Source organism: Lactuca saligna, chromosome 6 (assembly GCF_052625555.1).
Source record: "Lactuca saligna cultivar CGN05327 chromosome 6, ASM5262555v1, whole genome shotgun sequence".
Lineage (NCBI taxonomy): Eukaryota > Viridiplantae > Streptophyta > Magnoliopsida > Asterales > Asteraceae > Lactuca > Lactuca saligna.
In genome coordinates, this window is record NC_136422.1 from 128,018,250 (window position 1) to 128,032,204 (window position 13,955).

The window sequence follows — 13,955 nt, forward strand, 5'->3', positions numbered from 1 at the left end:
CATGGTTCAAATCATGAAAAACATATGTTTGATAATATAAAAGAACATAATACAGTATAAAACCAAAAACCATCAATAAATGATGTAAATTTAATTTTGTAACTATTTAATATGTTAACGATGAAACTGTTTATGAAACTGTTTAGAGATACAGACACTCGCAAAGGTTAATTATCTTCATTCTTGAAGATAACAGTCATCTTATTTATTTCACTTAAAAAAAAAAAAAAAAAAAAAAAAAAAAAAACGATTTTACGATTTTGATATTCAATGTGCCTGAGCCATCCAAGTAAATTGTTAAAAACCTCTAAATTCTTCTGTATAGCCACTCGCAAAGGTTATCTTCATTCTTGATTATACCTAATTTGATTTAATGATCTTCAGAATGCAAAATGCAAACAAACTGTTTAAAAAGATAGGTAAAAACAAATATAACGAGAAATTCGAAAAGTTAAATCACTACAACAATATCACCCGCTAAGACACTATTACCGGCGACAAATGATAGAGTTGCTGCTAAAATCCACTTCGCCGGTAATAGTGTCGCCGCTAAAGGGTTATCACTCGAATCCACGTTTTCCCTCTCCGTTACATCTAAGCCGGTTTGATCAAATATCCAATCCAACGGTTGGGTTCCTTATCCGCATTAACCTAATAACGGCGACATATGTGTTGCCGCTAAAAGTTAACAATGTCGCCACTAATAGTTAGCTAAAAGTTTAATCGGATATTATAACTTTTGATATTTAATTAATTATAATCGGATGTTTGTTATGTAATTAACGTCGACGATATTATTACCGGCAACCAAAATCTTTAATTAAAAAAAATGAAAATTGTTATTACCAGCAACACTATTATCGGTGACTGTGTTATTACCAGCGACATTGTTATTAACGGCGACACACACCATTAGCTGCAACAAATATCATTAGCGGCGACAATTTGCTCAATAGCAACAAAACAGTAGTGACGACTTATTACCGGCGACGCGTCGCCGCTATTACTATTACCGGCGACAACCCGACTTATTACCGGCGACTTTTGTCGCCGCTAATGATCGTTTTCCTTGTAGTAAATATAATATTATCACTACATAAGTAAGAGAATATGTAGCTCCTAAGGATTTACATCTCTATAGTATATTAAAAGATAGCGTCTATGAATTACAAAATGCTCGTAATGATAATTTTCAAAGAATGTTTAATTTTCTTCTTCTGATCGGACCATCAACAAAATTAGCACCATTGACGAAAAGCCAAAAATAAGTATAGGCATTATGCATGTTTAGGATAGGGTGCTAAATGAAAAGGTTACATGGATGCATTATAATTATAGAATTTATTTAAAATGTTTATAGTTATACTATTAGAGCAATGCAAATATATTAATAGGTTTTTACTATTTCGTTGACAAAATAATATTATTAAACATTATTAGAGATGATAACTTTTTTTTATTGATCATTCAATATATATATTAAATCAATATAATAGTATAAATATTTATCTTTAAGAATATTTTATTTTACCTGCATAATTTTATTTTAGTTGAAATAATAGTTATTTCTTTAATAAATAATTATTTCTACTAGATGTTACAAATGTTTATATATTATAACTACAATAAAGTTTAATATAAACTATATTTTAATAAAAAAATGATGTGTTTAAAAACAACTAATTAGATTAAGGGGTTATAAGAAACAATTTATATACATGTGGATCAACTAGTTAAACTTAAAATTAAAAATAAAAAATAAAAAAATAAAAAAATAAACTATGTTGAGGTTAACCATTGGAGATGTAACTTAATTAGAACTTCAAATTAATAGAATGATGAGTTCACAATAACTTTAAGTTATAACACAACTTAACCATTGGAGATGCTCTTAGATTTATTTTTTGGATGAATGATGATAAATTATTACCATATAATTATCATTAACTTTACCTTTTAAGTCATCATTACAATATAATTATTATTTGACCACTTTTATTATTAGTTCATTATAACACAATCAATAAATCATTATTAATTTGTAATTATATTTTTATTATTAACTTTATTCATATTGATAACTTTAAATTCATTTTTTATTAAGATAAAAAAAACAACAATAATATTGTTTTTATAATATAATCACATAAATAATACTATTAAAAATAAAATTTCAAATAAGTTTTCATTAACCTAATATCATTGATAGTATAAATAATATTATAAGAAAAATAAATTTCGAACAAATCTTCATCATTTTTTTCTTTAGTTTTAAATATTACATAACAAAAATATGAGACAAAAATAAATAACAATTAATCATCTTTAGTCCTAAAAGATATTTCCGTAGGTTTGAGTCACTTATAAATTTTTAGACGCGACTTATATATAGTTTGGAATTCGGTTGCGAACGGGTCTTTGTGGCAAATACATAATGTCGAAATAGGAGACATCGGACACTCTTCTTCTAACTGTATTATCATATAATGATTGATGTATACAAGTGCAAATGTAAGGACAATATGATTTTGAAACTATCAAGGACCTCTCCATAGAGGGAAAAGGGTTATAGTGTGACAACCCGAAATTTATTCCGTCACTGTAACCCATTTCCGTTTGTGAAATTTATTTTATTGAAATTTTCCGTTAACTTTTGGGTTAGGCAAGTCAGTTAAGATTTTTATTATGATTTCTTAAGTGTCGGAATGAAATAAAAAACACGTGAAACACCCTCGAATTCATTTGGAAAATTTTTAGTTACGACCATTTAATCAGGTACGACCATAAGCTCCGTTTAACATCGGTATTGGGTGGATCCCCACCTGGCCACAAACTCAAACCCTATTTAAGAGATTGAGTAGTCACCATTTGAAGCTTTTTCACACCCCTCATAGCTTTCTCTCTCTCTACTCTCTCTCTCTTTCTCTCTCTCTACAACTTGGGTTTTGATCGAAAAACACCCAATTCAAGCTCCAAAATCGTAAGTAATCCTTCCTAGCTTGTTGTTTAGCTTGGTATGCATGCAAATCCGTGTTTAAATCATCCAAAACCCTCAAAATCATGTGTTTACAGTTGAGGAACACCCTCAAAACTGCAAACACCCATAAGTGGGTTTTGAAGCCCCAAAACCCCTCCAAAACCCTTCTAATGCTTAGCTATGACTTAGGGACTTGCTTGAATAAGCTTAGAACACCAAAAACATGTTATTTAGGGGGTAAACATGAGTTTACGGCCCATGAACATTCATGTATCGTAAACACCTTTTTAAGGTGTTAAATTGCCCTTAAACACCTCATATGGCTTGGATTAATGTCTAGAACCTTGTACCCCTTCATGTGATGCACTAAATCATGAAAGAATGGGACAAGCATGAGTTTATGGCCGTAAATAAATATTTTTACGGCAGTAAACTCACCAAGTGTCCTTCTAGAGTCGTAAACCCCAATTCTAAGGCCATTTCAAGTCCCGATCACTTCCTAAGCCCTTGAATCAACCGTTGAAACTTGTATGCTTAACCTAGAACCACCAAAGCATGAAATGAAAGGACTAATATGAGTTTACAGCCGTAAACTCTATGTTTACAGCCGTGAACTCCCCCTAAGATCCATATGGAGCCCTAGTCACTTCCTATGCCCTAGATCTGAGTCTAGCTTACTTCCTTTGTGTAATATAAGACCTTTGAGCACCCAAAAACTCCCCACCCATGAGTTTACGGCCGTAAACTCATGAGGATATGGTATTTGGGCCGTAAACACCCCTAAGGGTTTACTCTTGAAGAGTAAACTCCTTATCAAGACCCTACACTCCTTAGATACAACCCGTATCACTTCTAACACTTGAGATAAGGTGTTTTCGCGCACCGGAGTGTATTATCTTACTTAATTAGTGGTTCAATGTCTAATTAGATACAATTATGTACCTCCTCATGTTAAATAGGATCCTCGCGTGTGTTCAGGCCCTAAATTGACACCTAGAGTCCTACCCGACACATCCTCGTCTGGTGAGTTCATACCCCTACACTTTTTCCGATTTTTTCATGTTTTCAGGGGGGGAATACAAGCAAATCATAAAGGTTTTCGTAACTTAAAATCTGATGTAATTATACGATTTTCTGACAAACTTTAGATACTTTATCCCTTTTGTAATATGTGGAGCATAAGGGACGTTTTCTGAATATAATTACATAGTTTTCAAAACAGCATGGGAACTTTTCAAACCATTCAAATTATTATAGGAATAATTTGGGATCTTTATTACTTGTTTTACGGATTCAGACTTCATGCAAAGTCAATATATATAAACTATGTCTGATTTAGTTTATCCATGTTTAATCTAAAGTATCATGTTAAATAATTACTTTGTATTTAATTATTTATACTCTACTTTGTTCCAAACGATTTCGAAACTCGATAACGACCAATTATCCTGTGAATTAGTTAATACAAGATTGTGAGATTCATCTTCGTCATACCCCTCGGGGCATCATTAAATCCACTCCGGTAGTATAACCAAAGTCTCCTGGAGTGAGAGCGTGAAATTTGTGGATAGATCTATTCGGAACTGACAATCCCACACCTAAACTGCTAGCTACAGTTAGGCGGGCACGCTTGGGGTGACAAATTTTGGTAATCACGCGACGCCTGAAGAAACATCAAGGAGGTCATCAGTCATATTAGTATGGTTATACGACTCACAATACATATTAAACAAACTAACTTAGTTCACGGATTTCTTTCTTTCTTTCTCCTATAGTTTTATTTATGTAATAAAACTACCTACTTTCGTACTGGAGGGTAATCCAGGGATCATACTTATGGTTTTCTTATCTTACCGGTGATAACCAGGGTTTTTCTTATCTTATGGAAATCGACAAACTTCGTTTATTAGAAAATATGAGATTTTCGTGGGAAACAACTTTTCATAAAACCAGAGGAAACACATTCTTTTACCAGAAACAAACTGCTCATGAACTCACCAGCTTTATGCTGATATTTCTAAAACTGCTTGTATTCTCAGGTTCACGTTAGACAGGTATCCCGCTTTCTTTTGGAGAAGATGGAGCGTATAGAAGTTTCGTCTTTACTTTTGTTATACTTATGCATATATAAAACATGTATTACTTTGCTTTCAAACAAACGTAAATATTCCTATGCAATGTAATGGTTGTGTTTATTATGCTTACTATGTACATTGGTTGTGATATTTTACATGACGTCCTCCGCCCCGGAACGTTTCCACCATCGGTTTCGGGGTGTGACATATAGAGCCTACTGTGGTAAAAATTAGACGATCAGAACAAACCTATTGGTTATTAGGATACATGTCTCAGGCGTAAACATATAGTGTTCTAGTGGTGTTGTCCTTTCTCTCATGATGAAAAACAATGAATCAAGTACTCAATCACATCCAACGAAAACTCAAGAATAGTCTTCATATGAAGTCAATAACTCATCATATAATTGTCGACGAATGAAAAGTCACTCATCTTCATCATACCTGAGATAAACGACTACGGATCGAACATCACAATTTCCATCACCTAATACATTTTGTATACACTTGATGCACAGATATCAATAATATTCATAATTTTAAACTTATTTTATTAAGACAAAAAAAAAACAATAATGTTTTTATAATATAATAATATAAATAGTATTATAAAAATAATTTTTCAAATAAAATTTCCAAATTTTTTTATGGGTTGTGCTGTAAGTACCCCTTAACAGATTTTACCCCCCCTCCCCTAACGTCAATCTAATCAACCTTTTACATTTGATTTGACATCATTTTTTTTCTTTTTCTTTTTTTGTTTTTTTTTTCTTTTTGTTTTTTGTTGTTTTTTCTTTTAATAATAATAATAATAATAATAATAATAATAATAATAATAACAATAATAATAAGAATAATAATAATAATAATAATACTACTGATAATAATAATAATAATAATAATAATAATAATAATAATAATAATATTATTAGTATTATTATTATAATAAATTTCGATAACCATATAAAATTCGGACAACATTATAAATTCGGACAACATTATAAAATTTGAATTTAACGACTATATAAAATGAAACAAAAGTAAAGTTTGTTTTCAATCCGCATAACGCACCATGCAAATGTAAATAACGAACTAATTAATATATTCGTGGTAAATAAAGAAAAACTTTGCTTTTGTTCCGTTTTATATAGTCGTTTGAATTTTATTATGTCGTCCAAGTTTATAATGTCGCACGAATTTTAAAATTTCATCCGAATTTATAATGTCATACGATTTTAAAAACTGATATATAAAATATAAAAAAAAGAATTAAAAACCGATTTTATATAGTCGTTCGAATTTATAATGTCTTCCGATATATTAAATGTTGTTCGAAATTTATTATAATAATAATAATAATAATAATAATAATTATTATTATTATTATTATTATTATTATTATATTAAAATATATAATAAAAAATAATTAAAAATCGATGTCGTGTGAATTATAAAATTTTGTTCAAAATTTATAAAAATAATAATAATAATAATAATAATAATAATAATAATAATAATAATAATAACAACAACAAAAAAACAAAATAGGAAAAAAAAACAAAACAAAACAACAAATGACAAAAAATCAAATCAAAGGGATAGAATTGAAAAAATAAGAGGCACTTATAGGAAACCCTTTTTTTATCTTTGTTTTTAGTGGTAAACTCACAAAATTATTTTTTTTTCTCTATTACCATAAACCTAATTTTTATAAAACTATTTATTTATTGCTGTTTTTTGTTATAATATGCTATTAATTTTTTTTAAAACGTACCTTTTTACATTTAAGAGTGCAGTTTTTTTTAATAAAACGTGCAATTTTGTTCTAAAAAGTGCAGTTTTTTTAAATTTGTAGTTTTTTTTATTAATTACAACTTTTTTTTTACATGATGCAGTTTTTTTTTATAAAGAGGGTAGTTTTTTTTTTATAAAAAGTGCAGTTTCACATAAAATACACAGTTTTTTTTTTTAAAAGTTCAGTTTATTTGATTAAAAATTATAGTTTTTTAATAAAAAGTATACTTATTTATCGATTTATAATTCTATAAAATATTAAAAATAAAAAATATTAGCTCATCAATAACAAAAAATGTTAGACTTTAATTTATTACCCTGAGCTAAAAAAATAATAAAACAGAATTACATATAGTGATATTGTTAACTAAAATTGAAATAAGTAATATTAATAATAGTAATAATATCTCCTATCTAATAAACAAAACCATATCTCCACGTGAAACTTCAAAACATCAGAATTCTGCAAAAGTTAAATACCTATTATACCCCTACTTGGTTTCACATTGAATACAATTCGATATCAAATCCATATAACGCCCTATTTTGCTTCAATTTTGTTTCCAATTTTATCGGTGATAACAGCTGTAGCCATTAAATCAAATTCTGCAAATACCTGATTAATAGAATGTTATTATGGAATCTGATTTCTTATATAAGGTATGATATCAATCAATCGATTACATTTAATTAAAATTATTATGTCAATTATTATATTATGTCGATTATATAATCTGCTCAATATATACTTGAAATATATGATATCAACGTTCCTTTACAGCATCATGTTTCCAAGGTATTGCATCATCGACAATTCAGTTTTTTGATCTTCAATCACACAGTACAATCCTTTTGGTAAGTTTCTTCTTTTCAATGTGTATATGTATTTGTTTTCTCCAACTAAATTGTATTTTGTAAGTCCCTGTTTCCCACTCATGGACAGAACACGACGAATTTGAGTTAGCGTATTGATCTTTGACTGGAATGAATACAATTAAAACGATAATTGTTGTCCCTTCCTAACGTTCTAGCATGTTACTGCTGCTATTTATGTTGTTTAACATATGATTGTTCTGTCTGTATATGTTTACGGTGGTTGATCGGTCATTGCTTCTTAAATTTTGAACTTGATTACTGATCTGGATTTACCCCTGCCATTATTGTCGTATGTTACTGTTGCTATTATGTTGTTTAACCTATGATTGTTCTATCTGTAAATGTTTATGGTGGTTTATCGGTCATTGTTTCTTAAATTTTGAACTTGATTAATGATCTGGTTACTTCAAAAAAATATTTGAAGTTTTCTGTAATACATATTTTTTGAAGATTATAAAGTGATTTTAAGCAAATAAGAAAACTTACAAATGGATTTTCTGGGTTGAATCTTGATATGCCTTTTTATGCCCCTCTATTTAGACATAAAGAAGTCATGTCGAGATAAGACCATGAAATTACCAATCAAATAAAATGTCAAAATTAATTTATTTTATACGGACTTACAAAAGGCTACAATACTTTGGTTATCCCAAATTATGATTTGTTAAACTGTTGGTTGAATCATTGTAAACTGTTTGTATTTTATGTGTTTTAATAATTGAAAATTGTTTATTTTAATAGTCCAGGGACATAATGATAATTTTCTGTAAAGGGGTATATAGTTTGTGTTTTTATGTGTCTTTCAGTGTTGTTTTCTTTGTTTGAATGTTTGAATATACTTTATTGCATTATTGATTTTGTTCTTAGACTTTATTGCATAATGGTAATTTTCTTCCAGTGTTCTAATACTTTACCATGATTTTGCTGCCATTTTTAGGGATAAATGCAAGAAATAGCAATAAACTTCTCTTTATCATGAATTATAGCATTCTCCTTTCACATGCTTCTGTTACGACATTGGATTTTTAGTTTCTTTTTAATTTAAAATTTATATTTTTAAGGCATTGTAATTTGAACGATAAACCAATTGTATTGAACAAGTGTCGATTCATTGTGTAAGACATAAGCAAAACGAAAATAAAACTTCTAAACTCAGCTTTACTTGGAAGCCTTTAAAGAACATAAACATAAATAGATTCACGTGACACAGAACTTCAGCCGGATAACACCAAAAATATAACTAAATCTAAAATCCACATTTCACATGGTTTGTAGCCTCTTAAGAAATGTCACAATAAAACTAATACCCCCGCCCATTTGTTTACACCTTGTGCACTCAAATTACATATGAAGGAGGTACCAATGCAAACAAGCAAGAAGCTTATTTTCAAAATTATTTATTATACTAATGCTCTAGCAACCTACTTACATAATCTTTCATGATTAAACTGTTGGTTGAATCATTGTAAACTGTTTGTATTTTATGTGTTTTAATAATTGAAAATGCTCCATACATTTTTCGACTTAGCGGTCAAAATTATCATAGTATCGATAGCCTTTTACCGGAACACGGATTTAAACCAAAATTCTCTAAGTTGTACATATACGATACTTATAATGAGATCGCAAATAGACGAACGTGTTTTGGGTACACTTTTCACAATTATCACATTAATAGATATATTATTCATTAGCTTTAATTTCTTTATTTATCTTATGTTTATATGTTCATCTTACTTGCAGTGGAGCAAATCAACGATCTATATCAAATTCTTTTGTTCTTGATAATGTTATTATACAAGATTTGAAGTTGATGTTAGATTCAAATGATGTCTTGGTTCAGTCTTATAGAATGGCTAGAGATTGTTTTCATGAAAACCCTCATGTTGATATCAAATTGAGAATTATTGGAAGAAGGGACCAAGATGGAAGGACATACAACTTATCATCTGCTTCTGAGGTTGCCGCTTTAATTGTTTGAGATATTGGTGATTTAATTGATAATAGAGATATTGTTGTTCAAACTTCAACTGGCTCTCTAAGGCGTATTAGTGAATTACATCCATCATACCTTCCTCTTCAGTATCCACTACTGTTTCCATATGGTGATGATGGTTACAGGGTTAACATACCACATCGAGGTATTACACCTTCAAGCAACAGCAAGCAGCCCAACTATACAATGAGAGAATTTTTTTCCTTATAGAATACAAGATAGGGATCAATATTTTTCACTAATTCTTAATTCAAAAAGGTTGTTCCAACAGTTTTTGATCGATGCTTATACTATGATCGAAAGTGAAAGATTACATTTCATAAGGAGCAAACAACAAATTCTTAGATGCGAGTCTTATGAGAATTTACGTAATCAACAGACCTCGAGAATAAAGATATATCCAACGTCGGACAACCTGTTATCTTACCTTCTTCATTCACTGGCGGTGCACATTATATGATGCAAAACAACTTTGACGCCATGTCCTTATGTAAATGGTTTGGATATCCTGATTTCTTCATAACCTTTACATGTAATCTAAAATGGCCTGAAGTTAAAAAGTTTCTTCATAACACTTCACTGCATCCAGACGATAGACCTGATATCTTATGTAGGTTATTGAAAATAAAGCTTGATGCTTTTATTAAAAACATACGAGAAAATAAAATTCCCGGCATCGTTCAAGCAGGTATTCAAAGTTGTTGTTTAATTCAAATTTTTTTATAATGATTTTTTTGTTTCTTAACATTTTTTATTATTTGCAAATATACTTCATCCAATACAAATCATATATTATTTGTCAAATTAATTTGCAGTGGTCTATACAATTGAATTTCAAAACAGATCATTGCCACATAGTCATATATGGCTATTTATGCATGTTGAATCTAAGTGGCCTACTGTTGAATATATTGATCCGATTATTTCTTGCTGAGATTCCAAATATCAATGAAGATCCAGAGTTGTATTCACTTGTAAGTGAATTCATTATACATGGTCCTTGTGGAGCAGAAAATATGAATTGTCCATGCATGCTTAACAAGCAATGGTCCTTGGAAACCTAATGATAGGTTGTGGAAGCCAAGGAAAATTGGACGTTCATTAGGAAGGATTCACTCCGTTTCACCTAAACTTGGCGAAGTCTACTTCTTACAGATTCTTTTAAATAAAGTGAAAGGTCCAAAATCATTTGAAGAAATTCGTATTGTAAATGGTGAAGAATTTCATGCTTTTCGCGATGCATGTTACGCTTTGGGCCTTTTAGATGACGATAAAGAATACGTTGATGCAATTAAGGAAGCAAGTCATTCAGGTTCCTGATGAATGTATGCATGTTTAGTTATACTTGTTGTATTCGTGATACTTGTATGTGCTTGGTAGGGAGGTGAGTGTGGTCGGGATCCCATATCTCATCACTAGCTGAGTGTGGACGGGGTTCCATATCTCATCATTAGCAGAGTAAGGGCGGAGACCATGATAGGCGAAGCCTTAGGACTGGAACATATAGTATTGTGTATGATTCATTATGTTCGACCAATAGGACCGGTACCAGAGATGAGACCAGCTCAATAACGAATGTTTATGTTAATTCCTAGACCAGTTCAAATCGGACATATTCTACCAACACTAGGTTGAATCGGTATGATATATATGGTTTATTGGACTTTGATAATTTAATTTCATTGGGCCCGTTAAAAACAAAAAATTTCAAACAAATTAAACATCTCAATTAATCAAATTATCTAGAATGTACATAACTCGAAGTTTGATGACGCACAACACTATTGGGCACGTCTTTGACACACACTAGACAACGGTATGAACAGCGTGTAGACCAATACTTATCAATTGTTATGTCTATGGTTTTATAATATAAGTTCACTATAGAATGATTTACGTTTATGGATGTCAGATTTTTGGTTTTGTATATATATATATATATATATATATATATATATATATATATATATATATATATATATATATATGTATATATATATATATAAGAAATAATAAATAATTATAAATTTATAAAAACTGGATTGAATCGGTTAAATTGAACTAGTCATAAAACGGGTTCAACTAAAAAAACCTATTTTTTAAAAGAACTTGGAAGGGGTGTTTTTAGGTAATAAAACAATCTTTTATAATGACTTGGAAAGTGGCGTATATTATGAGACCAATTAGATACCCCTTAGAATGTTTTCTAAACCATTTGTAACATTATAGTATTATCACTAATTTTTATATTCTAGTCCATGGGATGCATGTATTTTGTCCCATCTAACAACAAAGGAGCTTATGTAAAATCCTTAATTTGTCGACATACCCCACCACACACGATTAGTGAAATAAGTGTCGATGTAGAGGCTTTTTAACCACAATCACCCCTCATCGGCAATTTCGAAAGCCACGTGAAGTCTCTTAACGTGGCCCTTTAAGCATCCACTCTCCTTTGTCGTTCTCCCCAACACTATAAAACCCACCACCTCAAACCCTCATCCTCCACTTCAACCACCACCACCACCAGTATTACTACCACCTTCTCTCCTCCCTCAAAACTTCATATATCTTTTTCCGACATGGCTGCTTCTTCAATATTCATGGTAGCCCCCATCACAGTTTTCAAGAGAAATCCCACATTCTCCATCAGGTGCATGGCAAAGACACCACAAAGTGGTGAAACCGGGAGTTCCAAACAAGCAACCACACCAAATATGACCATTCCTCCTCCTCCACCGCCTGCACCGAAGGTCAGCTCGAAGTTCTCTGACGTATTGGCATTCAGCGGACCGGCACCGGAGAGGATAAACGGAAGGTTGGCGATGATCGGGTTTGTGTCGGCGATGGCGGTAGAAGTGAGCAGCGGTCAAGACGTGTTTGCCCAGATCGGCAATGGCGGAGTGGCGGTGTTTGTCGGCACTAGCGTGGTGTTGACGTTAGCGTCGTTGGTGCCGTTGTTTAAAGGAGTGAGTGTGCAGTCGAAGTCGAGTGGACTGATGACGTCAGATGCAGAGCTTTGGAATGGACGGGTTGCGATGTTGGGGCTGGTGGCTTTGGCTTTCACTGAATATGTTAAAGGCAGTGCTCTTGTCTAGATAATGTATTCCAAAATGGCAAAATCCAAACTTTTCTATTACAGAAATAAATATAAAACAGGAAAATGTATATTCTTTTGAATATTTATTTGTATCATTGACCTAACATGGTTCAAATCATGAAAAACATATGTTTGACCTAACATGGTTCAAATCATGAAAAACATATGTTTGATAATATAAAAGAACATAATACAGTATAAAACCAAAAACCATCAATACATGATGTAAATTTAGTTTTGTAACTATTTAATATGTTAACGATGAAACTGTTTAGAGATATAGACACTCGCAAAGGTTAATTATCTTCATTCTTGAAGATAACAGTCATCTTATTTATTTCACTTAAAAAAAAAAAAAAACGATTTTACGATTTTGATATTCAATGTGCCTGAGCCATCCAAGTAAATTGTTAAAAACCTCTAAATTCATCTGTATAGCCACTCGCAAAGGTTATCTTCATTCTTGATTATACCTAATTTGATTTAATGATCTTCAGAATGCAAACAAACTGTTTAAAAAGATAGGTAAAAACAAATATAACGAGAAATTTGAAAAGTTAAATCACTACAACAATATCACCCGCTAAGATACTATTACCGGCGACAAATGATAGAGTCGCTGCTAAAATCCACTTCGCCGATAATAGTGTCGCCGCTAAAGGGTTATCACTCGAATCCACGTTTTACCTCTCCGTTACATCTAAGCCGGTTTGATCAAATATCCAATCCAACGGTTGGGGTTCCTTATCCGCATTAACCTAATAACGGCGACATATGTGCTGCCGCTATAAGTTAACAATGTCGCCACTGATAGTTAGCTAAAAGTTTAATCGGATATTATAACTTTTGATATTTAATTAATTATAATCGGATGTTTGTTATGTAATTAGCGTTGACACTATTATTTTTGATATTTAATCGAATTTTGTTATGTAATTACCGACGTTATTATTACCGGCAATCAAAATCTTTAATTAAAAAAAATGAAAATTGTTATTACCGGCAACACTATTATCGGTGACTGTGTTATTACCAGCGACATTGTTATTAACGGCGACACACACCATTAGCGGCAACAAATATCATTAGCGGCGACAATTTACTCAATAGCGACAAAACAGTAGTGACGACTTATTA

General features: G+C 31.1%; 1 protein-coding gene across 1 annotated transcript; it reads left to right on the plus strand.

Annotated features, from left to right (window-relative positions):
• Positions 1 to 12,218: 12,218 nt before the first annotated feature.
• LOC145003174 (early light-induced protein 1, chloroplastic-like) lies at positions 12,219 to 12,871 on the plus strand. Its single transcript, XM_078962307.1, has one exon. It carries the CDS (start codon positions 12,301 to 12,303, stop codon positions 12,814 to 12,816), a length of 516 nt encoding a protein of 171 aa, XP_078818433.1. The 5' UTR covers positions 12,219 to 12,300; the 3' UTR covers positions 12,817 to 12,871.
• Positions 12,872 to 13,955: the final 1,084 nt, after the last annotated feature.